Here is a 27678-nt window from a genome sequence, read left to right as displayed (position 1 = left end):
ATAACCGAAATCTGATATAAAAGTTTTTTTGTTAAACATTAACAGCCTTCACTTTTACTTAAAGCTGTTTAATAATACTTAGCTCATCGTCCAACTTAAAAATATTTCAAGCTTTTCTTTTCATTTAACAGTCAAATCTTTATTTGTTATAATTTTTAAAAACTACAAATAATGAAATAAAAACCCAAAATTTGTTGGTGAATTGGTTTGAATGTCATCAATGAAATCATTGTACGTTTCACAACTCAAGGCATTTTACAGATTTCAAACATCCAAAACCAATTCACAGTGGTAGTTCTTAAAAGCAGCAGAACAAAACAGAGTAGGAAGGGTGAGTATGGAGGATACCTGCACATCAGTGAGCACAGTGCATATTCATCGTTGATTGTCTACAAACTTCATTTGCATATGAGGAGTCAGTCATTCCCCCCTCCTCAGTAGTCAGAAGTTATAGTCAGTCATCATGTCTGAGGGGGATTCTATGTCTCTCTCTGGGATCCAACAGATTATTTCACCATTCAGTCAAAACATGAATTCGTTAATTCTCTCCACAGAATAATGTCTTTTCCTTTTGAGGAGGGTAACTTCATGCAGTGAACAATATTCACCACGGACAAATTATCTGTTCTGCCCTCATCCTTCCTCTTCAAAAATAACCACAGAAATGCTTTTCATTCACATACAGTCACATTCAACCAAACCACTGTCAGAAATCAGTGCACTGAACATTAAATAGAAACATAACTAACAATAGAAATTATATTTCTACACGCTTTGATTTCATTTCTAAGGCATCTAACTTTTGAACTTGGCTGTTGGCAACGCTTCCACTCACACAGAAAATATCAAAACTAGACTGTGAAGGAAAGAAAACGTAGAGTAAAGAGAACTACAAATAATATTAACCCTAACAAACGAATACAAATGTGAATGACGTGCGATTAAACTACCTAAAGAGTTTGTTTTCAGAGCTGAAGGGGAAACCTTTGGTGTGGCTGTAACTGGATGTAGGAGCCGCATCGTTGGGCCCCCAAAGATTTCAGTGTACAGACTTAAGCAGAACAGGAAGCAGAGAGACAAAACATTATTAAAAATAAAAACAAGAACTTGTTGATCTCCATAAAGAGCACCCAAACTAAATAAAACACTATCTGGTAATTTATTTATTTTCTTTTTTTTTCTATCGTGTTATTTTAAATAAAGAAATATATACACAGATTATAATATGTACACTGGACAAAGAGCTGTTTCAGGCTGCTCTTCAGTGATTACTTTGCCTGAGGTGAGGTGTAGTCGGGTATAAAAACAGTCCCTGGTCAATGTGCTCAAATTATTGTTCTACAGACAATCAGCAGTGTACAAGGCTTTTGGTAATAAGAACCATAGGCGAAGGATAGTCCTAGTTTTCGATGGTGGAAGATTTATTCGCAGAGTTACGTCATGGAGTGCTCAAGTTACTTCTCATTAAAGCTCATTCCAACAGAAAATGCTGCTGGATGTAACAGACGGTAAGCAAAAGCTGCATATATATAACTTGAGACTCAGACGGCGTCACGATATTGACTGACAGGCGGCTTTTCCATGACATAACTCTGGGATAAGGGGCTGTGGTGGAAGGCTTGAAGGCATCGGCCGGTCTGAGCCTGAGAGGGAGGAACGGGAGCAACTGTTGTGGTGTGCCTGCAGTTGCCTCCTCACTTCTGTACATTCAGGTACGCACCGCCCTTTACTCCAGAGGGAAAAAACACAAAGAAGAGGGCGAGGGAGAGAGGTGGGGTGGAGGGTGTGTAAATATGATCACGGTGTAATCAGATCAGCATCATCTTAGGCTACGACCCGTTCATTTACACAGTGTGTATCTCTACCTGGTGGCTGGGAGGTTGCTTTTCCCCGTTGACCCCGAGGAGCACAGCTTCCTCAGTGTTGTCGCTCTTCATCTCCACCACGATGTTATCTTTGCTGGACTTCTCTTTAGTGCTGCGAGACCAAAAGAACTCCTTGAAGTCAGAAACATACATAATGCAACAGAATGTTCTTCTATCCAGCCATAACAACGATGATCCAGCAAGTTGTAAACGGCGTGTTTTAGAGCTTTTAAACATGGAGCTAAAAGATGCTACAAAGCTCCATGGAGCCCAGAGGAACTGCAGAGTTGGTGACAATTATCTGTGCACCTCTCATAGAACACGTTGTCCTTTGTTAATATGTAAATATTAATTATGTTAACCATGTGAGTGCTAACTACACACTTGGGTATTCCTACAATGTTACATGCAATTATTATATTAAAAGTAACATTTAATTAATTCATTTTAGCAGCTTTGTTAAAGAATTTCATTAAATATTACCATGTTATCTTAAATGCCTTATTTGTTTTTAGAAATAAAAGAAACATGTTTTCTGATTGAATTGAATGCACCAACTTTATAAACCATCATCTCGAGATTTGATATTTATTATGACATTTAATTTTGCTTTCCACGTCGAAGAAATCTGCAATTTAACTTTAACTAGAAAGTGAAGTCCTAATGTAAACAAACAGTCTTACGCCGCCTCCTGCTGTGTCTCTCTGCCATGCTGGCCTTCTTTCATTCTTATTCTGCCACCAAAAGCTCGTTCGTCTAGTTTTTGGTTGAGATCCAACACATATTTGGAGTCAACTACGGTTGATGCTGCATCTAAAAAGGGATTAAAACACATTACATCTTCCCCCTCCAAAATCAAGCTGCTCATTTTTGTACTTACAGGTCTTGCTTGCCGGACCGCCCACAGATCTTGCCCTTTTTGTAGAGGAAGTAGAGCACACTCCCCAAGATGGCCAGCAGCAGGATGCAGACAATGATGACTGCGATGATAAAACCATTGCCCTCTGGTGGGGAAGAAGCACAACAACGACGACAGGGTTACTCACTGTAAACGGGTTATGAAAGAGATGACGGTATGAGGCAGGGCAGTCGGATACAAGCATCGCATCAGGCAGGCTGTGTGTGCAGCATTCCACAGTGTGTAGGTACGGTAGATAGCAGTACAGCGTCTAAAGAGAGTGCAGCACTAGCGTCATTCGGGGGACCTATACCTGGCAACCTAAAGGAAGGAAGTCACTCAGGAGTGAAGGAGGAGTGGTGCGCTTATATACGACAACATGCACAGGAAGAGGTGAAGATGAACAACTCAATGATGCTTTGATGCTTTGTTCATGCTTTGATGCTTTGTTCATCGGGAGAGAGGGGAGGTCTGATGAATGCTGGGAGCTGAGAGAGAGAGAGGGAGGTGCTGTGGAGAAGTGGAAGGAAGCGTTTTGCCTTTAAGATGGAGAGGTGAGGGAGAGTCTTCAGCAGCGTAACATACAAACCTTTCTTCGGAGGGATCAGGGTTTCAGCTTTGACTGAGAAAAACCACATGAGAACAATTATCAGTGGGTGACTGGATATATTAAATGACTCATACCAGCAGGCCTGGTGCACACACACACACACACACACACACACACTTTAGAACTTCAGCAGAAGACTGAACTGGACACATTGAATATTTAAGTTGAGAGGATGTTATCTGTGAAGCTAAACATCTAGCCTGCTGTAGCACAACAGTCATCTCACAGGGCAGCCCTGTTTGATGACATTTAACCGGCACTTAGCCAGAAACAACAGCCCAGAACAGTTTTTCTCAGAGGGGCTGGAAATGTTCTGGCGTGATGTACAAGAGAGAGAGAGAACGAGACAGGAGGAGGGAGAGAAAACACAAGGCGTCACACGTAATGGGAGTCAGGAGACTCGCTCTGAGTGCATTTAAGCATCAGCTGCTCGCTGGAGTCACACTGATGCATGTGTGCGTTTGTGCTTGTGTATCTTCACGCCACAATGCGAACAGGAATGCGATACTTCTTCTTCATAGTACTGCTGTATGCAGAAGGTAAACCGTGTCAGTCTTTTTTTTTTATCCGATTTGATTTGTCTTCTGGGATAGAAACCTAATTCTCATATAATTTGTAAAACTCATATTAAAAAGTATAAGAAAATTAGTTCAATTACAAAATAACTGAAGCAGAAAAGGAGAACTGTGCCAACACATTAGTCACTGAGACACCTCACAGTGATGACAGTAACACCACCCATTAAAAACTATGGATAGCTTGTAGAAACCACCGTTTTTAAATCAGAGTGATTGCTAACCAATACTGCTGTAATGCCCTTTCAGTCTGTGGTAATTGCAGCAGCTTTAGGCGCTTTCAAGTTTTCCTTTCTCGCTCTCATTCCTTCTGTCTGACTCGCAGAAAGAAGCGACTCAGCCACCATGAAAGAAGGGAAGTGTGTAGACCACCTGACACTTAACGTTTACAAAATAACCGTTACTGACAGCTCACTCAGCTTACTCTCACTCAAGTCATTTTAACAGGATTCACAGGAGTTCTTTTCTAACCTTTTTGTAGTTGACATGACTTGAGCGATGTGAGGCAGACGGTGAAGAGTGAGGTCTTACCTGTGGCAGAGGTATTGGTAGCGGTAGTTGTAGTGCTAGTGCTAGTTGTGGCTGGTGTGGTGGTGTTTATAGCTGTAAACAGGTAAAGGCACAGAAGGAAGGACACTCCTTTTAAACACACTGGGGGAGGGGAGCACATATAACAGGCGCACAGCCACACAGCTTCACAGCGTCTTAACCAAAACAACAACACTGAAACACCAGAATGCACATGGCTGAGCTCGACGCCCTCAGACAAAGTAAACACAAACGGAGAAGTGACACAGACGAGGAGGTGAGGAGCAGGAGGAAAGGGGGGTAAGAGAGGAGGACAACAGGTAGAGACGGACTCGCAAATAAACACAAAGAGTGGAGACAACAACGCAATCCGACGAAGGAACTCACTGGCTGCGATGTTGTAGGTCAACAAGTCCGTGCCGAAATCGTTGGAGGCGTTGCAGAAAGCCGTGATGTCAGAGGTGACTTTGATGCTGACCACACTGTGGACTTCACCCCAGCTCTCTATTTGAGATGCTGGCGGGAGGATCTGGTACAAAAAAAACCACATTGTAGACAGAGAGAATAAAACAGGTCCACCAGTGGAAAAGGTTTCTCTCTCTTCTGCACAAGTCAGATTTAAAGGGGACATCCCGTCACAGACTGAAGAAAGTCTGAAAAGAGACGAAACCAACCTTCACCGGCAGCTCAGAGCACCTCTCTCAGGCTCATCGGGGATTCAATGCAGATTTATCATATAAGATATTGCACTTAAATCACAATAACAGACTGTACGGCCCCTGTAAGGTTGGCATTGACAATGCTTGGAAGATGTTAACCACGTTCACAATTTGAATTCAACTGATGAGCACTAAATACAAAGTACAGCTGAGGTCAATCCATTTAACGGATAAGTGACAATTTTGACGTGCTGTTGGTGCTGGATATAAAAGTACGGGGATAATCAAATTCATTAGCATAAATCCTCTCCGTGCCATTTATATCTGTACAAAATCTTATATAGCAATCCATCAAATAGTTGTTGAGATATATTCCCAAAATGGAGAGCCAAACCATATTGCCATCCATTCATTGCTACATTACCTCGAATAAATGTCCGAGTTAGGAAAATTACTGTAATTTTAATAAATACTAGAACATAGTGCAGAACTACACCCCATTAACAACGAATACACAGCCACCAACCTGCTCCTAATTTCATCATATGTAGAGTAAAACAACATTTAAAAAAAGATCATTTAAAACACAACTTGTTTAAGTTAAATAAGACTTTTTTCCTGTAATTTTAAATGTGTGGATCGTATACTGTAAACCAGTTTGTCATGATTGACCAGACGGTTGAAGTTATTTGGGATTAAAGAGTGTCCGATCTTATCGAAGGATAAGGATGCATTTCCGCAGCAGCTGTCGCGAATAGAAAATGGGAGGCTTCTCTCTGCTGTACCTTTCCATCAGAGGTGGTCCAGGTAACGCTGGGAGTGGGGAAACCTCTGACATTACAGGTCAGATCGACTGTCGTCCCAAAACTCTCCTCCACCTCTGTGTCGTCTGGCTTCATGATCTCTGGTGGGCCTGCAGAGAAGAGCAAGAAACAACAGCGTTGAAAAGCTCTCATGACCATAACTACTATAACTAGTAACAGTGCCTGTTGCTAACCCACAAAGACTCTCCACAGACAACAGTATACATTATGTCAGGACATTTCTTGAAGTAGGACATATTGATTACAGACTAAAAAGCAATTGTAATATTTAATATCTGTGATCAGATTTACCTTTGACTTCTACATGAAGTGTCCCGCTGGTTTCCATTCCCTCAATCTCAAGAACAGTCACCACACACACGTACTGCCCTGCCGAGTCAAACGTAGCGTCCTTCAGGATCAAACTGTTGCCCATTGAAACCGCCTCTCCATCCTACACACACACACACACACACACAAAAAGCACACTTAATAACACACGCAGATACGATGCAAAGGTTTACAGTGTGTTCTTTTACAGAAAATGTTAAAACAATCATTTCACTAAATGTAAAGTGGGAAAATGATTCTTCTTTCACCAATGGTCCAACCAATACACAGCCAACCATGATTCAAATAATAAGGAAAACATATTCAATTGTCTTTTTTTGGTGTCCAAAAAAACTCTCCGCCAACAAAAACAATCCAATAAAGTCAACAACTATTTTTACAGGCTTCCTGATTGGCCACCTTTTACACTGAGTCTCCACCTCCTAAAAATGAGCCTGTGATCACCCTAATCTGACACACGATTTCCGTTTAAAAAATAATACTTATAGCGTAGACTGATGCGAAAGACAAAATGCTGTTGTTTGTGTCTTTGTTCTGTACTGCATGAGTGTAGGGGACCTTCAGCCAGACGATCTGTGTCTGGAGAGAAGAGAGGGCGTTGCAGGTGGCCGTCAGCTCCATTCCTTGAGCCACCACAACAGAGTTGTTAGGCATCACAGCGGCAGGATCGAGATCTACACACACACACACACACAGCGGGGAGAGAGAGAGAAGAAATATCAAACCGGGCAAGTGCAGTCGTCCTGCTGGTAGATTGTATTTATTATGGTCACACATCGTATCAGTGCAGATTCCTTACAGTTGACGAACACAGTGGTGTTTCCTGAGATCTCCTCATAGGTGTCCATGTCCATAGAGACACATTGGTAAACTCCACTGTTTCGACGGGTCACATTATCCAATACCAACACATTGCTGTCTATAGTATTTTCACCCTACAAGAAGCCAAAGTAATCTGATCAACACATGGAAATTTGGTCGTCAACAACTATCTGGTGAAGAAGACAAAGCAGGAAGTAGCAACTGTGCTGCGAATAATGAGCTCAAAAGTGTTGATTTTCTTACCGTTTCGTCGGAGATCGTTAAGATCGAGGAAGGCTTATTCCCGTTGTCACGACATTGAAGCTCAATCGAGTCCCCTTCCTTGATGTTGCCCTTTGGTGATTCCACCCAAACATTTACAGCTGTGGACGGGTCTGAAACAGAGAGAGAGGAATTCAAGATCAGACCACAAACCTGAACTTGAAGTTGTGGAAGCTTTTTGTGATTCCCACAACTGTCCCTGCAGCAAACAAGGCAAAACGCTGCAGGCCATCTTTGTGGAAAGCCTTAAAAGAGACATGGTGTCTTTCATCGCAGCATGTTAATGCACATGTATCACTTATGGGCGTAATGCTCTGGTTTCACATAGATCGATTACATAGCATATCGTATATGGGGCTATATGTGGTCTAATAGTACACCATGATAGTGGTGTTGTACGATGTGGGAAACTCACAGTATACGGTGATGTTAATATGGCGGGTCTCGGTCATCCTTACTGCTCCGGGAACAAAGAATTTGACCTCGCAGTAGAACAGATCATCTTTGTCCTCCTTCATCACCTTCATGATCAGCTCGCTCTTGACAGAGAGCAGACCGCTGGATTCAACGGTGGTGCTGGGCACCACTTTCAACACTGGAAAACAAGGAAGGACAGGGAAGGAAGTGGAGAAGAAGGCCGTGTAGACAAGTGTACTGTAGATGTTGATGTCAATCCGTCTCACCATCCGGAGAACCACGTAGCGGCGCGTTGTTTCTGTACCAGGTGATGTTCGGCCAGGGGAAGCCATTTTTGACCTCACATGTCCCAATCTGTAGGAGAGGAAAGAGGATGAGAGTAGTCCAAATCCGAAGAAATCAACTGTAGCTTGATAGCCATTTCATGATTTTCCACTCAGATTTTCATGATTCAAAGCTCGTTTACCTTGGATGGGCCGTCGTTAAGTGAGATCCCTGTTTGCACACCCTCAATGGTGGGAAAGTCGGGCAGTACTGCGTAGAAATGAAGCACTGAATTAAGATCTCGAAAAGGCTAAAAAGAAAAGAGTCTGTGCTCCTCTGGCAGCTAAATATTGGGAGACGGAAACAGTTTCAGTGTCTCAATACGTTGCATGTGTAAGATGAAGTGTCATTGGAAGGGTTTGAAGTGTTATTGTAAGCATCAAAAGGAGCTGGTGCCAATTGAAGGGTAATCCCCGCAATGACCTGGAGGTTCAGTTGAAGCGAAAATGCTGAAAAATATTGAGCTGTTTGTTGAATGTATTCACTGAGAATGTGACTCTCATTCAAATGTCATAAAAGGGGACATTGTGTGAAAGAGGATGAGTTTGTGAACATTGTGATGCATAAATTATTAAGTGTTGAAATTGTGGGAGTAAAGAGAGTTTGAAGTAGTTTTACTGTCTGAAAAGTCTGAAATGGGCATTATATTAACTGTGATTACAAGTATAAAAAAACTCTACTTATACAATAGGGGCGGGAACTGGTTTAAAGTCTAAATGAAGTTTCTAGGTGAAGTTGTGAATGAGTATAAATGCACTCAAGTAGTGGAAAAGGTTAAAAAGGGGCACACTCTAACCGTGACTTATTGTATGACACCCATCCTTTCAGAAGTCCCCTGTTCTGTGTGTTTGTGGACTTTGGATGTTTTACTTTGTTATTCAAAACGTAAAAAAAAACAAAAAACATCTCAGCTTGAATCTTACCGAACACCTTCAGCTTTGTGCGTCCCTCCGCAGTCCCTGCAGTAAGACCTTTGACGAGACAGATGAATTCAAGTTCGTCGTCCAGCTGCACGTTGCTGATCGTCACCACGATCTCTCCGGTGGCTCCGGTACCATTCACGCTGATCCGGTCTGTGAACGTGCCTTTGTCTACAACCGTCCCGGTGGGGTCCTGGTAGAAGACTCTCTGCTTCTCACCCGTCTGCGTCATCTAAAAGGTTCGAGTACAAACACATGAACTATCACACGCACGGACACATCGTCCTCTCCGTGGGCATATTTATTGAACATTGGACAGAGCCAAGAAGCTGTTTCCGGTCTTTATGCTGAGCTAAGCAGCTGCATATTTACTGTACAGACATGCGATATCTATGCGTGCGTCAGGATTGATGAAACTCACAAAGAACCACTGTATCATGATGCCGCCGACGCCTTCAGATGATGTGAACATGCAGGTGATCGAAGCCGTTTCTCCCCTGAACACCTCCACTCTGTCCTCCATTTCCACCTCCACATGAGCAGTCACTGAAAAAGAGAAAGACAACACGTCTGTTCAAAACGTGTTGGTCGCTTATCACCATCGACCTCATGTTTGCCCCAAAACAAAGAGAATGTGTGCAATTGTTCCCCTTTTTTCTCATTCTGTAAACAAAGATCTTTGGTGATTTAATAAAACTGCTCCTTCAAGCCACTGAGTGGGAAGCGTGACGTCCATGTTTGTGTGATTTATAGCGAAGCAAACAACTCAAGTTCGCGTGCAAATTTCCAAAACCCAGCGAGATGTCATGATTAAAAGAGTGCCGGTCAAAGCTCTAACGAAGGAATACAACGTAGAAAGGGTGATCTGTTACTTATTTGAGGAAGGTTACAGTAAAAACGAATACTTCTGATAAGGATTCTTTAAAGCCAATCAACCTTCATTGAACTGAACCTGAAATGGAGGGATTGCGATGCGACTGAACCTCGAGGTTAATGGCTGTGACTGACGATCGTCGCACAAGCACCAGTTGTACGGTGAAGATAGAAACCTTGGCACGCACACCCAGTTGACACAAACTCAAAAAGAACGCATTGGAAGCAAAAAAAAAAGAAAAAAAAGAGGAGAAAGTCATGGAGGGTCAAAGGGAAGAGCGAGATGCTGTGACAGGAATGAGAAGCCCACCCATGTCCACATTAATGTGCTGCATTCCACCAAGTCACCCTCTCACAGGAAGAAAGGCTCAATTTACAGGCAGCATAGTAGCCCCACTGTTCCTCCATGCGCCGTCCCTGATGAACGAGGTGGTTTTCCCCTACGAGGGTCTCTAGCCATCCTACTAGTCTATAGGAGGGACCCCCCAATTACACTTTACATCGCAGCGTGTCAAGTCGACGAACGAGCTGCCCATCGAGAGCCGTAGCCCGGAGGTAACGAGGCTGCCGGGTTTGATTTAGGCTTCTCCTGACCGTCTGTTCATTGTGTTGCTGAATGTAGCTTTTCTCGTAGTTTATGTCGAGAGCTGCTCAGAATAAATGTAAATGTGGTTCATCTGTGTCCTGCATTGACCTTCTTTTACTCATTCATTTGAATCACAAGAAGCACAACAGACAATACACAATAACACACACAGTACTCCATTTAGTCTCACGTTTTTACATTCTATATTACTTCATAATACATTTGAGAAATACAGGACTGTACTTTCTACGGTTTCTCGTGGTTTTCCTCAGCAAATCGAGTTTGCTTTGTTGTCATGTTCCACACTTAATCTCAACTAATCGACTGTGAGATTTGGTAAACAGATGGGAGAAGCCAGTGAGTTAAGGCGAGACTTTGAAAGAAGAGAGAGCACTTTCTTCCTCTTACACATGAAACGTTGGATTTATAACTGGACACACTTGTTTTGACGCTACAGCCTTCCTGGGTTTGTCCAGAAGCTTGCGGTGGCTAATGTTAGCAAAGCTTTAGGTGCATCTGGTTGTATAATGTACTTTAAGATGCTTTTCAGTGCTCCTGTTTCACTATGTTTTAGCATTTACTATTGTTACATGATGGTCACTGTTAAGTTACATCTTATAGGTTTTTACTTTTTGTCAAAATAATATTTTGCAGTGAACTAAAAACAACTGGAGCATAGCGTTGCTGAAAAAGGTTAATTGTTTTACATTTCATTTGTTTAATTTTTCAGACAAAATAGGGCGCTATTATACTGCATCTGAAGAGGTTTCATCTATGAAAAATGATTATGTGCATAGTCTTGCAGTTAAGTGCATTACCATAACACCAGGGATGCCTGCTGATGATATTATTACCCAGCAGACACTGCTTCCCTCCTGGCATTTCATTCCATCATCATCTGCACGGATAACAAACATTTACAGCTTTGCCCCCCTCAAAGTAAACCCGACTGCTTCTTGGTCTGCATCAACAATAAACATGCCTTCCCCTTCTTTCCCCCGGCTCTCCCTCCCTCCGTCTACATCTCAAACCCCCTTTTCTCTCCCACCTGCCTCTCCCTCTGCTGTGTGTTGCTGCTTACCACCAGCTAATGGAACTGGAAGGATGCTTTCCTGCTAAAGAAATCCAATTAGTCTCTCCAACATAGACATTTCCTGGCCATTAGCGTTGGAAGGACAACGCTGACTCACTCGCAGCATCCCACCCCCCCCCCCCCCCTCTGAGGACCTACCTACAGTGAGAATTAGGATTCAGACTTCAGACGGGCAAACTCTGAGACTAATTTGTATCAGACCGAATGTTTCACAAACTCTTCCTTCATCCCGTCTGTCAGCTGGAGTCTGTTTGCTCACAGGAATCTCAATCAAATCTCATTAGTAACTTGAGCAGCATTTATCCCCACAGTGCATCAATCAGAGCGGCTGGCACTCCGAGGCCTCTGATCGATCCTCTCCGATGATGGGAGGGCAGATATTGGAGTCCATGCACATTTGATAACAGTTCTAAATCAGTATGACAGAATAAAGCTGAACAACAGCTCTGACAGCGACACGCTGGGAAAGCAGGGCCTCTCTAGTTTTATGAGCTTCCTTCAGCAAACAATATTCTAATCCCTGAAGAGTGTGTGTTCCACCCAGAGACAACTATTTCACATGCTGAGTGTGTGATTTGCACAAGAGAGGGGAATGTGCTCTGTACACTGCAGTAAATATCTGCTGCAGACCCTGAGGGGAGGAGAGGAGACTGTGGTAAGTGTGGATTCACTACGATGATGCAAAGTTCATATTATTTCATGTGTATTACAAGTAAAATAGGACCTCAGGTTACTACTTGTTTCAAATTATTTGTTTCAAATTACTTGTTTTGTCTGACTAACAGTCCACAACCCAAAGATGTTCAAATTGCTATCACATATATCCAAGAAAAGCTAAAAATTGAGAACAATTACGAGAAGGTCAGTATCCCTATAGGCTGTTTGCTAACTAAGGAGCCAGAGGCAGTAAGTGATTAGCTTAAAGACTGGAGGCAGGGGGATTTAGCAAGCCTAAAACATCACAAAGAGATGCTCCAGCACACAATTGGTCCCAAACTGTTCCTTAAAAATGTTTTAGCAAATAAAAGCATTAAAAGTGTAGTTGTGGAAGCACATATAAATACAGACAAAATCAGCCCGTTATAAAAGGAGAGCAGACCCAGAAAGGATAAGATAATCTCTCGGGGGGAGGTCGTATCAAAGACATTGTTGTGTGTCTACAATGAAGTCAAAGCCTTTTGTCAGGATACACAATCAGTTTCTGTCTTCGGAGAGCGATGATAACAAAACTTCCTGCCAGACTCAGAGCTATAAAATCTCCTCATTTAGTCCTCTCAATACAAGAAGAAAACCTCCCACAAACAAAGAAACCTATTCTCAGGTGATCAGCAGACATCAGGATCATTTATTTTTAAACATTTATGACTTTGTATTTTGAAGAGACGCTCTGACACGTACAGTAGACGGATGAGATGAAGCATGTGGTTGTTCAAAGGCTGGAATCTGTTTTGAATCTCTGACCATGACGGGTTTAGTTGACAGGCTGCAGTCGACCTGCCCTCTCTCTTGTCTGCTCTGGCAGCTGGCCCAGACCACAGATGGTCATTTGTGAGGGAGAGGAGAGGAGAGGACGTCCACCTTCAGCACATTAACTGGCATTCAAACCAGATTATCGTCCTGGACTCTTTTTGACATTAATCTAACTGTCTGGCAGAAAAGTGGCGCAGGTGCAGAACATGGTCCCACAATTATTTATGGAAACTTACTTTTGAAAAGTTTATTTTTCCCCCTCCCTTTTTAATTTGTTTACTTGACTCGCTTTTGGAAATGCTCAGAAAATGTCATGGTAGTGACCTCATGACATTTCATCCTCTGGGGACCAGGAATATACTGAATGAATATCATGACAATCTGTTTGATTAGAGTCAATTTCTTCGGGGAAAATGTTGCCCGACGGTGGTGCTAATGAAAAGGTCAGAAGGTCACCAGAATAACCCTTAATTAATATCTGCAGCAAATACCTGGCTACTAGCTGTTGAGATATCTTTCATGTGGACAGAGAGACAGACATTAACTTCCTCAGACACGGCTGCCTGTTGGGAAAAAAACATCACGAAAGCACTTCCTCAAATCTGACGAAAAAGGAATCCGATCAAAGCAGCAGCAGCGACCGACAGGATGAGTGCTGAGGTCAAAGGTGAGCAGATACGCACACAACCTGAGATCTGTCAGCCTGTCTGGGAGTTGTGAGGTGGGACGAGCACATCAGATGTGCAACAGGATCTGGTAAACACACACACAGGGTTTGTATTACATTCAGTTACAATTTAATAATTGAATAACTTTGTGGCAGTTTTGTACTGAAACAGAGCATGCATACCACAGTGTATATAACTTTGAACCAAACATTTCCCCTCAGACGCGCCGAAAATGAAGCAACAGCTCGGGGACATGTTTCCAGCCATGTCACATCTAACAATAACAATGGCCTATCAAGCTTGTTTGCTGACGTGATACAGCGGAATTACAGTGCACTGACCCGACCGGCACCAGAAATAGCAACTCTGCTTCAGGACAGGGTGCGACAGAGGGAGGAAGCATGGGAAAACAGTGCCTCAGTCAGGCTTCTCTCTGTATGGAAGTAAATAGATCTAAGGAGAGCGAATAGAGAGAAAAGTTTAACATGAGAAAATAGATAAAAGACGAGCGAGAGAGGACGGAGAAAGGAAAGACGGAGGTGGGAGAAAGCAAGCGATGTGTGAAGAAAGAGGGTGTTTGGTTCTCTGACATTTATCACACTAATCCCTCAGTGGCACACTTAGAGTATCTCGCAGGGGGAAGGACATGTTCTCAAGCTGAAGTGAGGAGAGAAATATAGAGAGACAAACGAGTACTCTGGTACTCCCTGACCTTCCACTCATTTCTCCTGACAGGCTGCAGGATGTGAATTATGTGCAAGTCGTGTCATGCAGAGGCACCTTTTACTTTACAGGCGACAATTTCACTCGGCAGCTCTCTGATTCATGCCAAATATATTCAGAACTGGTTTTAAAATCTGGTAAAAAAAAAAAAAAAAGAGGTATTATAATTCTGACTTGCAGTTTAGCATTTATGGCCTTGCAAATGTTGAATTGCTGTCTTTTAAATATTAAACAGCTCTGTGTGCAAGATATGAAAATGCATAATGCATGAAACATTTCAAAAATATGAAAGTGCTAAAGCAGCACAGCAATTTTCACTGAGCGTAAAGGTACAAGTTTGAATATTTAAAGCATGATATACAGTATATGCTTCAGCTTATGGCGGTTATCGCCGAGGCTGTACCAGTTTCACACGTTACAATCAGTTTACTCGTAATTGGCGTAACTACTCGGCCTGTAAGAACAGCTGTGAAATGTCTTTGGTGGCAACTGGAGAGCAAATGACACTGATAATGTCATGTATGGAAAGCCTGGGTTACAAACTGTTGACGGGCATTGGAAATGTGGCCTGACAAAAGATACCATTGTGCTGCATTGTGGGATTTCGAGGATCCAGCGATTTTGAAGCTTTGCATTTTGCCAAAACTGACCAGAACTTTTGATGCTTTTTTATGATTTAATCTGTCTTTTGCAAGTCCCTAAACTTCATGGTGGTTCAATACTGGCAAGACATTTTATCTGAATCTGGAGGCAAATATTCTGAACACTATGTATGTGATATTTCCATTAAGTATAAGTTCGAAATGTAAGCTAGTTAAGGGGAAATATACGGGTTCAATTTAACAAGAATGCACTCAAGTGACTCCAGTCAATGAAAATCTGGTCTTGACAAGCAAATAGAGCAGATCATGTCTCCTGGAGGACAAAGATTCTTTATAGATATAGTTGAGGGATGGGTAGACGTAGCCAAATTCTTATCCAGCCTGCGAAGACCACTTGCCAGACAGAAGCCCCACTTAGTTTGGTTTAACTCGGCTTGGCTAAATGGTGTAAAGGAATGTTATGAGAAACTCTTAAAAACGTATAAACCAAAGGCCTTGTCGCATGTTCATCAATCAAATTAGTCCTGTGACGCACCCCAAGGCATTTTAACACACACACACACCACACACACCACACACACGGGGCTCTTGGCCTTAATCAGCCACTCACAAGGAAAAGGACTCTCAGTGACTCATGAATACAGCTCCTGGCACAGCAGACACATTTATCCATGAACTCAACATGCAGCAAAGTTTATAATGCCATGAATGAGCCACTCGAATACAAGACCGACATTTTTCTGCACGAGAGACTAGTAAAGTAATAAATATGCATGATATTGTGCCGCTAACAATCCTCTCTGATCCACAGTGCACGATGACATCATTAGGGATCTTTCCAACCCCTCCCACACGAGGCTCTGTGACCAAAGTGTGTTTCACTCTTTCTTCAGAAATATACATGCTTATTTATCCCGTTTGCTTGCATTCATCAGCTACCAAGGCTTTCTTTTACTAATGAGGAGTCTGACCTTACTAACGTTGCATCAAGAGGAGACGTTTCTAAAACTAGTCTTGTTGCTGCGCCCTCGGGCTGGGTTGATGGCTCTATTCCTGCTATGTTGGCTGCACACAGTAACTCTCCTGACGTACTGTACGGAGGACCGGCCAACAGCTCCAAATAGAAATAGCAGCTAGAAACTAGACTCTGAGGAATTACGGGAGCTTCAGGTGTGAAAGGATCAAGATAGGATGAGTGCAGATTGGTAAACCAGATGTAGCTGATCAGTGTCAAATGACATGTTAAATATTTGATGTTCAAGGTGAATGAACCTGAGCATTCATATATATATATATATATATATATATATATATATATATATATATATATATATATATATATATATTGTTGGTACTTAAATGATAAGTAAATTGATTGTTTAGCCTAAATGGTTGCTGGAAAATGAATCGCCAACAATTTTGACATACATTTCAAGTCCGTTATTTAACAAAATGTCAAGAAAACAGTTTTTACTTTCTCAAAATTAAGGTATCAAAGAAAAACTGAAAGTTTCATAAAACAAAAAAATCATTGGATGCGACCCCCAAAAACTGTTGTACTCTGCAGGAGGCCTGTGTGGAGTCCAGGTGATAGCTTTAGTAGCTGTGTGCAGGGACAATGAGATGGACAGTGGCAGCTGCAGCAACCAAACTGCACATTCCCACGATGCCTGCGAGAGAACAAGGTCAACTTGTCATCGTGACCTGCCAGACACTTTCCCTAACTCACACACACACACACACACACACACACACACACACACAGACACTCACTGATCCCCAGGGTGCTGGAGCCGAATGCTGGCAGTATCCACTCAACATGCCATCAGAATTAACGATTTCTAAAAGGCAGAGGAGACGAAGGCTACAAAGAATGTAAATACAGAGGAAGATCAGAGTGGACCACACAACAGGGAAGATGGGGAGGGAGTCACATCGCTCTCTGATTTCTCCCGGTGATCTGACGCTATATTCCATTTCAACAGACCACCTGTTGTACAGATCAGACCTGGCTCGGTTCTCCGCATGCCAGACTGCAGTCCATCTTTCAGGGGGCTCTGCTGAACCACAACTGTTACAGCAGCATGGAAGTTTAGTTTTGGATGGGTCTCTTATAAGGTAATGTTGTCCCTGCTACTCACAGAACACATAGTCCCTCTGAAAACTGATGAACAATATCGTTAGTAGAAAGTAACTCCAATGAAAAGTGCTCACAAATTAAATTGCATCCGCCTCCATTGTATTGGCACGGCGGATCCATGTTAAGGGACAAATCTCTTCGAAATAAATGAAGTCAAAACCGCCTGGCTGGGTCGGGGTAAGTGAGAGCAACTAGCATTTTCTATTTTTTTCATCCATCTTTAGATAGTAGTCGCAGACCACAGCCGTGAAGATCCAACCGCAGGCCTTCATCTGCGAGGAGCAGCACAGGTTCACTGACCTGAGGCCGATCCCTCTTTGGTGAGCAGCTCTTTGGTCTTCCCTCAGCACATACACTCCAAAGAGAGTTCACTCGGATCCCCAGCCTTTGATATCTATTTGGCAACAAAACCTACTCTTCTTAAGGTTCCACACTCAGCAATTTTGATATGCCCCCCCCCCCCCCCCCCCACACACACACACACACAGATGCATATAAAATATGTGTTGAATACATGACTTCTGACTTCACGTGGGATGCGGTCATCTTCCCATGTCCGAAGCCACGACTCACATAATATTTAAAAAAACATTGTTGAATTGCTCTCACAATCTCACAAATCTATGCCTCCTTGCATTTCTATTCCTGTGTGTGTTTGAGTGAATCTCAGTGGGCCATTTCCTCCTGCCTGCTCCCACAGTGGTACAAACGCCCCCTCCATCCTCTTTCCCACGTCCCAGACAACAAAATGGTCTCCAAATCAGCTCCTCTGTGAGCAGGCAGACGTAAAATAACACAAGCTGCTTTGGAAGTATGGGAAAGGCCAACGGGGACGGTATTTTTTTTTTACAATGCTGCTTGTAATGGTACAAAAACTCAAAGAGAGAGAGAGAGAGAGTGAGAGAGAGAGAGAGAGAGGTCCCATGACATGGCTTCACAAGTATGAGATGTACGTTGCTTGGTGCTGGCATATTATGGCTAAAGATAGATCGCAGATAAACACGCACACAGAAAGCTCTATGCCCATTGACTCACGGGATAAAGTACTCAGCAGCAGCTCTTTCCTTTTTTGGTGGACACTGCAAGTGGTAATAATGAATCGCAAAATCTTTTCCTGCTCTTTCATGACAAGATATACAATCGAGTCAGGGAGGAAAACAAACCACAAAAGTGAACTACTAACAGCGACCTAGTGTAACTAAACACTGTACAGCCACTGCAAACGCATCCGTCTGCTGTGTGGAGTCAGCGGCACGGTGTCATGGCTGAGGCCTGACAGGTTGCATTAGGTTTAAAAGGATCCTAATGTGCATTAGATCAGCATGGAGCAATATTTCAGGAAAACAACATCCATTATTAAGCAGGGTGTTGAACCGTCAGAGAACAGACAGAGGATCCTGACAGGCCTCTAGTCTCCACTTGTGCCTGTGAAGCTCCCAGAGGACAGCTTCAGATCCAAAGATCAGCTCAAGCTTTGTAGCATGTACCTACAGTAGCACTGAGAACGCAACACAATGCAACTTAAGAGAACGCATGCATATAGACAAACTCATGAGACCGATCAGACCAGTAAGTAGCCGCGGTTCCTGGTAAATGAGCATTGCTGGAGAGACCAGGGGGCGATGGGAGAGGAGTTCCTCTCACATTGGCAATAAGAGGGACAGAGAAGAGTCTGTGTGTGTTTGGCCTCAGAGCAGAGACGAGAAGGGAAAAAGCACATAAATCATCGCGTCAGAATGGAAAAAGAGACCATAAATCAACCTGCAGCAGCCAGTGATGGAGGAGATGCTTAAGGATTCTGCATTCATCTGCCACACACCACCAATACTTCTTATAATATCATCTACCATCAGTTTAAATCTCTCTGTAGTGTTTTGAACACTAAAGCGAGCGGAGACGGTTTGAAGTTTACCCCTCTGGTTTCAAATCAACCTTCAGTTTCACACCACAAATCTAAAGCACATGGCTTCTCAATGCTATAAACTGTTCTCATGAACACAGCTGACCGTATATCATGTTGGACAGAATCAATCACACAGAAAGGTTTTTCACTAGTTAACTCCATGTGCTCAGCATGCCAATGTCTGGAAACCACATCTTCCACATCTAGGTTTGGAGGAGAATTCAAGACCATCGTCGAAGCCATTTCTGTTCACCATCTTATCAGTGTCAGACACCAGGTACAGTACTGCTGTATACAAATCATATTTTGTATTCGGCTGCATTAATGTCTGATTCATGCTTTACAGGACGACAGATTTGCTTGCTGGACATCCTGAAGCTCTCTGGAAGCTTCTCTCCTGACAAAATTGAATAAGATTAAAATCTGAAGAAGACTTTTAAAGTCTCTTAGTGGCCGGAGACCTTGTCACATGGAGACCTTGTCACATGAATTTCCTCGAAGACACGAAACACTAGCACTCACAGATAAAGCATTTAATTATTTACTATGGGGGAAAAAAACACTACAGTTAAGAAGCCATCATCAGCCTCAATGAGTTCCGTCTCTCTTGATTAACTTACGTCGACATAGTTTTGTACCTTTTTCTATCCAAAAAAATGAAACGACAAAATCCTTTAAAAACAAATGACAGACCATCATGCAACATGTCGACAGTGAATATTGAAGAGTTTACGGTTAAATCTTCCTTTGCCATGTTTGTGTTTGCATGTCTGTCTGTGCGGTTACTTAATATATCATCTGATCCTAACTGAATTTTGCTCGTATGATCTCACCATATTTTATTCCTAAAATAGTGTGGAGCAAACCACGTCAGCTGATACTCATCTACCAAAACAGATCTGGAGAGGAGGTAAACAGCACACACTGTACAACCAAGATGTTTTGCATTAAAAGGCGTTAGAGCAGCTGTTTTCAGAACAATGCATGCATAATTTCCTTTTCATGTTTCAGGTTATCCACAGTGGACTAATCATTTAAATAAACTAACAACAACAGTGTGGCAATTGTTTTTTATGTGATATATTTTTGTGGTTTTGATGGATTTAAGTGAATCAATTTCCTTACAAATTAAGCAAAGTGGTATTGGAGTTTGCAATGTCGGTGAAGTTAATGAAATTTGGCCCGGATGACATTCATAATACACATGTGGCCCATACATCACATGTATCCCTTATCCCATCTGACAAGTGTGAATGGTGTCGATTTCTACATTTTGGTAAAACTCCACACCCCTGCAACGCCTAAGAATGATCACTATTTCTTGAGGCCAAACCACTACGTAGAAACCATCGTTCTGACATCGGAGTCACTGTGACTGACAAAAAGGAACAGCTGGCTCGTCTGAGGGCCACAAAACAACTGTTGAAACGAAGGGAGAGAAAAAAAAAAGGGATTTTGGAGGGAAAGTCAACCTACAAGTGATGTCTAACGCACGTGTGCTCTTGATGTAAGAAGGCAAAGAGTTTAGATAGGCCTCTAGTGAATACATAGAGGTACAGGGAAGTTTACCACTGCAAAAATATAACTTTGAATAAAAATACACAGATCTAAAACTGAAATCAAGTGAATTCTGTGTTGTATCTTCTGATTATAGTCTCGTAACACAAAGGTGAAAATGAAGGCAGGAAGTTTCTTCGTAACAAAAAGCTGCTCAGTGTTTGTTTGTAAAGCTGCATGCCTCCTGTGGGTGCTCCCATTAACACCAGCAACATGGCAGCTCTCTGGACCCTTAATTAACAACATATTACTCCATGAGCTTAATGACTGCTGGAAAAGAGAAGAACAGAACAATCACAGTCCTTCCTCTGTGATCAAAACTGCAACTTCATTTTCTTGCAACAATTCTTGGACAAACAGCTGAAGGGTTCCACTTTCAGACGCTATTAAAAACCCAAACGATAATTTTTACTTTTGTGTGTCAAAGTGAGCCAGACCGACATACCAAAAATCCAAACAACATACTTCTTGGGAAGAAAAACACAAAAGGTTCAAGCATATTTTCCTAAACTTTGCACTGCTATAAGAGACTATTTCAATAAGTAATTAAAGGTGTAAATCAATAGATTTCCTTTTAGAAGTTTCTTTCAGCCCTTGACCGAACACGAGCACCCGTGTTCCCTGCACCTCTCCACCACGTCCTACATAATCACAGAACTCTTCTCAGTGACCTCCTTAGTAATGTTGATGTTTTTGGCTGATGAGGGTTCGCTGGAGCTTTAGAGTTCATTTCAGGACTGAAACAACATTGTAGAGTTCGGTTTGGTTTGTTGTTTCAACCGTGACCAAAGTTTAACTAGCAAGCCTTGCCACAGAGTAGACTCGTGTGTTATTGCTGCAGTAACCTCGCTGCACAGCCGTCTAGCAGATAATCTGGAGGAATAAAATAACAACTATTCATATCACATTTACAACAGGACAGGAAGTGATAATAAAATGCTAAGCACTTCTTGTCCGATACGATGATGGTAGCTCCATCCGTATCTGCTCTCCACTTCATATTCACGTGTAGCATCGAAAGGTTTGAGCCACTAGCGCTGCTTGGGGGTTTAGTGCCTTGCTCAAAAAGGACCTGACAGTTTGATTGGGCTGTAATACTTGTCTGGTGAATTGTGCTCTGAATACAATACTTGAGAGAGAGAAGGCCAACATCCTGCTTTCCTTCAGAGTTGACAAGGTTCCCACCTGCAAAACACTGAACTGAGCAACCGTAGACGCAACAGAACCCTTCATCCTGTTTGTATTTTCATTCATTTTGACTCTTGGCTTTGAAAGCGCCACATTGACCTCGTAACTTCTCACACGGCAGTTAAAACAAAAAACAAAAACAAAAAAGGTCCAAGGTCACTGAAAGGAGTGGCGTTTTTTTGGTGAATTTTAAAATGTTCCTGCTTTCCTTGAGTTGGACACAAGCCATTTATAAACAGGACATAAATAGATAGAGCAAGACATTTAATCAAATCGAATTCATACATTATTAATGAAATCAGTGACTTTATAGACTGTTATAGCATGGTCACAGAGAATTAGTCTCCAAATGGGCATTGGTTGTACATTACAGAGAACATACTACAGAAGCTGATCCAAATGATTACTTAAAACTATTGTTTCAACAGTTAACATACATCGGTGAATCTGACTTTGCATGTATTTTCTTATGTTGACAACAATCCCGAAGTCTCCATTTAAAGAGTGTAATATTCCAAAATATGAACAACCTATACACCAAACAACAATAGTTTGTGTGTATCTTTGGTTCGTGGTCAAATTCCTGCTGCACGTCACCACCTTCACTCGCTCTGATTTCCGTCTAATAAAAGCAAAATGCCGAAAGAAGAAGCCTTTCAATTTGTGTTGTTTGAAAGATTGTTTGCCACATTCAGTATTTTTGGTATGATGACTCATTGACTCTGTGGCAAAATGCACTAGTGGGTACAATGCATGTACAGTATCCTCAATTGATATTGTGTGGTGAATTTGAGCAACTCTGGTCTGGAGCTGGGGAGGTGTTGTGTTCATAAGCTCAATAAATAAATCATTTTAAAATTGTAAAGATGTACTTTTAGGGTTAAAATGAATTTAGACAGTCAGGTTCTACAGTTTGTCACCAGCAGTGAAAATGTAACCCTGCTTTACACAAAAATAACCCATGATGACAACAGATCATTAGCAGTGAGCTGACCTGTGTGAGTGTGTGTGTGTGTGTGTGTGTGTGTGTGTGTGTGTGTGTGTGTGTGTGTGTGTGTGTGTGTGTGTGTGTGTGTGTGTGTGTGTGTGTGTGTGTGTGTGTGTGTGTGTGTGTGTGTGTGTGTGTGTGTGTGTGTGTGTGTGTGCGCGTGTACCAGGTGTACGCAGCTGTCCGTCTGATCAAGGAACTTCAAAAGGCCGTCAGCGCAGCAGTAAGTGGTAACAGTCAGATGCTGTGCTCGCTAAAGGTGATTTCTAAAGTGTCTGATATGAACCGATTTAGCCTGCAGTCAATTCAAGAGCAATGCAGCAGAGTACACCGTACTGGTGAGGCCCCTCCAATAGGACTCACAGATGAAATGCCTCATTGCACATCTGCAGACAAGGCAGATATTGTGGTTTCCTGTAAAAACCAAACTGTGTTGGAAGATGCTTTAAACTGGACGAATCAGAAAAATCTGTATTTCTGAAAGCAGTTTTCAATTGAAAAATCACTTTCATCACAGATGTTTGTAATGAAAGTCAACATGTGTGAAACAAAAAACATTTTTCTTTGGGACAAAAGGCATATTTACCCCTGTTCTGATAACAGACCACTGAACAAGGCAGAATAAGAACTTCCTTCTGCACAGTAAACAAGTGTTAAACCGCACGCTTTGGCAACAGAAAAGTGTTGATATTAAGATATCATTCAACAAGGCTTGGCTGCAGATTGTTTCCTTGCTTGAGCGACTCTGTACAAACAATCATTTGCTGCTACCCTGTGAACGCACACAAAATGGCCCTGATGACAACAGCACCATGTCCTGGGAGCTTTCCCCCCCCCCCCTCCCCCACCCTCTCCATCACTTGTTTGCTATATTGACCCAGGTAATGGTGATAATGGATGTTATTCTCATCAAAAGGAAGATCAAACAGTAAAAGGAAACCCTGTGCTCCTACAATTTATGCTCCCAAGTGCAATGCCTCAACCCATTATATGGTTCAGCAGAGAGACGCCATGAAAATTATGTTTTATTAAAAAAAAAAAAAAACAACGCCTGAAAACAAATAACGCTTTTCATGGTCATCATACTTGAAACTGAACAAAACGCTGCAGAGGTATAGAATACTGCCGGGAAGAAGCCTTTTTTCAGGCCAACTCCAAATTTAGCATCTCACTGGTTCCCTGTCGAGAAGGCTAATGGGATTTATTCATTTTGGATTATTGTGTCAAACTAAAGCCGCTGCTTTGTTACCAACAACCACATCTCTGCCAAGATCTATTATAAGGTTACGGCATTCCCACAGTAATAATCTCACGGTGACATTTTAAAGCCAGCCTATGAACAGCTGTGGCCACAAGTAGCGATTACTGTATGGATTACTTGATAATGGCACACTAAATCTCACTTGATGCCATCATTGACCAAACCAACAGAGCAGGTCCAATCGGACCATAAGCAGGGGACAAGGATGTCTTTCAGCATTGTGTAAAACATCCTAGCCGTCTATGTGACTGAGTGAGACACAGTAATGTCAGTTAGACAGCAGCTCCTATTAGCCACCGGCTGTACCCGACTAAATAACAACGGAAGATGCGAACGATTGTTTATGAATTCTAATTTTGAGATTGTACAAGATCATGCTTTTTCTTCATTCAAACATTAGGCTCATTTTACATACTCACAGCCTTGTATTGACTTGTATTACTGGAACCGTTTAAAGCTAAAACAGGTTAGGTTTGACAGGGTTTTGATAATAGGTCCACTATCCTTAAAAAGATTTTAAAAAACGTGCTTCTTGCAAGATTCCTTTAAGTAAAAGACAGACAAAGATACTAACACTCTCACGCCTTTGTACTGTTTCCTTTCCAGGTTTCACTGGGGATCTGGATTGTGTTTCACGAATCCTAACAACTGCAAATTAACCAAAACAATTTTCGACATCTCCAGATTGATGTTGCGCCGTCACGGCCCAGATCAAAACCAGCGATGGACTGCTCCTTTCCCGTGCGAAATATGTGTTCATAATTCAAAGAAGGACCTCCAAACTCCACTGTCTGCTGATTAATGCACGGAAATGAACAGTCCTCTGTGGATATGGGCTGGAAGAGAGGTCTGAAATTCAGGGACTTCCACTTCAAACCCGCTCTGCTCTGCTGATGCTCTGCCAGATTACTGGGCCTCGATTTTCTGTGCTGCGGCCGAAACACAACAAGGGCATTTATTGTCCGTGACCAGATCACTTCTTCTTTTGAGCACATGGAAAACGAAGCCCAGCGCCTCAGCCGCAGCACAGATTGATGACCTTTAAATGGAGCGAGGTCTAATGCGGCTGCTCTTTGGCCCAGCTTGATTAGCTGATGTCACAGGAAGTGAATAGTATCCGTATTGAGCGCCCCCGCTGCATTCTTAACAGATATGTTTGTCTTTCCTCTGATGTCATCGGGGGCTGGAGACGGAGATCTGGCACAGACATAATCTCACTCTTTCTTTTGCAGCATGTGCACATACGTGAGTGTTCAAACACTCTCTCTCAGTCTCTTAGCAAGATCCAGCAGCTAACCACAAAGTCACTACAACAGCAGTAGTTTGAGCTGAAACGACTGGTCAATTAATCGATGAACAAAAAGTTAATCTGCAGCAATTTTCCTCATCGTTCACAGGCGCTATACGTGAGATTCGGAGCATCTCTATTGGCAACGGCAAAAGTGCTGGCACTGTAAGATGTAAATGTTTCCATCTGGTCAAACTAAGTGGTAAAAAATATAATACAATGAATGTCAGGGTAGATATATGGATGGGAGGTGAAGGGCAGCAGGTCTGAAGAAAACCAGAGGATAAGAACAGGAAGCGGACTTGATGAGAGCAGATAAGAGTTGGAAGAGATCCTGGACAATGGTCAGGCTGAACTTAAACAGGAGATCAGCACAATACAGGGACGAGGCGGGGGAAAAGGCTCATGTGGTCGAGGACAAACGAGTAGAAGGAAAGGTGAAGACGTGGGGAACGTGGGAGGTCAAGAGAGGAGGGAAGTCTGACAAAGTGCCTGAGGAAGAGGAAGGGTTGGAGGGAGGAAATCACACATTGACCTGTCTTGTTGAAACAAACAAGTAAATGCACACCAACACCAACGTAAAAGGAAACTGTAATGTGGATAGCTGAGGTGGCATGCCGCCCTCACCCACATACCACCACATATAAATCTTCAGTCACACGCTCTACTAAAAATAAACATATATCTGCGCATCAGAAGACGCCGTGCAACTTGTTTATTATAGTCTCACGCAGCTGATTTAAAGAAGTACTCTGATTAACAATTTTAAAAAGCTGATAAACTGCACACGTTCACTTTCTTTTTTGCTTTTGGCTTCACACTCTAAACCTGCGTAGTGAGAGCTGGATCTCACTGCCTGTGTGTGATAGAAACATAGTTTGCTGCCTGGGCAGCACTGAGCCACTTGATCACTGCTGGGAACAGACGAGAGCTGACAGAAAGCAGACGGAGAGCTCACTGCACTATACAACCGGACCTAAAAATACATGCAGCCAACGAGCCAGAACCAGCTTCATATGCCATGGAAATGAGCAAAGCATCACTATGTGCATTTAAATTGGAATGTTTTACATAACAATTAGGTATCCAACAGTCCTGACATGTTTATTCACAACATGTACAACAAAGCGGTACAAGTCTTTCAATTATTTCCACTGTTATGAGTTTACATTCCTCCATTTGTATCTATCACATAACCTGCGCACACCCACACTACAGAATAAATGCATTCAAATGAAGAAAGGTGTTAAACTACTTTAAAAAACTACATACTACTGTATAAGAACGCATTTTCAGTTAGTGTTACTAAGCCACAGCCTTCTATCATGTTTTGATGAATAAAAGTATATTTCCTCTGAAATCTACTTGCTGTAAGAACTTTTAAAAGACAGGAGGTGAGACAAATAATTTGTAGCACATATACATACACCCAGGTTACAGCAACATAGCGGTTGGAAGGTTTACTACCTTGCTTGGGGGGGGGGGGGGGGTAGATGTTTACTGAAAAGTAACATAAGCAAGAGGGGACTGCGCAGTATCACATCTATTCAGTGTACACAGGGACAGGGTGGTATGAGCACGCTGCAGACGAAAAGTAGACCTTGGACCTCTTTAGCTGGCAAAAAGCTCATCGTGCAAGATAAAAAGTATTCTCGTGCAAGATAAAAGCATCACACTCATCGCAGTTCTATAATCTCTACTTTCATGACAAACTTCTTCCAAGTTATTTTCTCTCTCGGGTTGTTTTACACACGTCTACCTGTGTTGTGTCTGTTTGAAACAACAACAACAACAACAACAACAACAACAACAGTGCAAACCCTCGTGTTGCACGGATCGAGCAGCCAATCAAACATTTCTCGGTCACTCACCTCCCCAGGTGTGAAGGAGGGCCAGGAGTCCGACGAGCAGATAGGCGGTGTTCCGTGCAGCCATGGTTGTTGGTCGGCACTGCAGCGGTCCGTGCTGGGGTGTGTGTGTGTGTGCGTGTGTGTGTGTGTGTGTGTGTGTGTGTATAGAGGCAGTCTGACAGGGGACCGGTGCTCCTGGAGAACAGTATGAAAGAAGCGGCGGTGCCGCGCGGGGAGGCAGATGATGCACGAGGAGTGCAGACAGGAGGTCCTGCCGCTGTAAAAAAATGTCCGTCTGTACGACTCAGTCACGCGCACTGTAGGTCTCAAATTACGTTTTCTTCCCGACACATTATTTGCTTTAAACAACTCGGTGTCTGTTCTTTTCTGGCGTATTTATTCGGATAAATAGACGAACAAGAGTTCAGAGCCCGAGTTCAAATGAAGGACTGAGG

The 27678-nt window shown here is 42.6% G+C and overlaps 1 protein-coding gene across 4 annotated transcripts; it reads right to left on the bottom strand.

Moving 5' to 3' along the window:
* Positions 1 to 119: 119 nt before the first annotated feature.
* mcamb (melanoma cell adhesion molecule b) lies at positions 120 to 27678 on the bottom strand. 4 transcript variants are annotated; one of them, XM_079272541.1, is made up of 17 exons: positions 27245 to 27678; positions 9455 to 9579; positions 9037 to 9265; positions 8256 to 8323; positions 8056 to 8143; positions 7788 to 7967; positions 7355 to 7485; positions 7089 to 7224; positions 6848 to 6963; positions 6251 to 6392; positions 5921 to 6048; positions 4864 to 5005; positions 4480 to 4551; positions 3353 to 3385; positions 2746 to 2869; positions 1866 to 1977; positions 120 to 1724 (listed from the first exon to the last, which is right to left on the bottom strand). In XM_079272541.1, the coding sequence occupies exons 1-17, from the start codon at positions 27306 to 27308 to the stop codon at positions 1695 to 1697; spliced, it is 1920 nt and encodes a 639-aa protein (XP_079128667.1). In that variant the 5' UTR covers positions 27309 to 27678; the 3' UTR covers positions 120 to 1694. The 4 variants fall into 4 exon arrangements, with proteins under 4 accessions (XP_079128667.1, XP_079128668.1, XP_079128669.1 ...); XM_079272542.1 differs by having other exon boundaries at positions 120 to 1729; positions 27245 to 27677; XM_079272543.1 differs by lacking the exon at positions 4480 to 4551 and having other exon boundaries at positions 27245 to 27677.

Source organism: Melanostigma gelatinosum (assembly GCF_949748355.1).
Source record: "Melanostigma gelatinosum genome assembly, chromosome: 7".
In the NCBI taxonomy this organism is placed as follows: domain Eukaryota; kingdom Metazoa; phylum Chordata; class Actinopteri; order Perciformes; family Zoarcidae; genus Melanostigma; species Melanostigma gelatinosum.
This window is presented reverse-complemented; position numbering and strand designations above follow the sequence as displayed.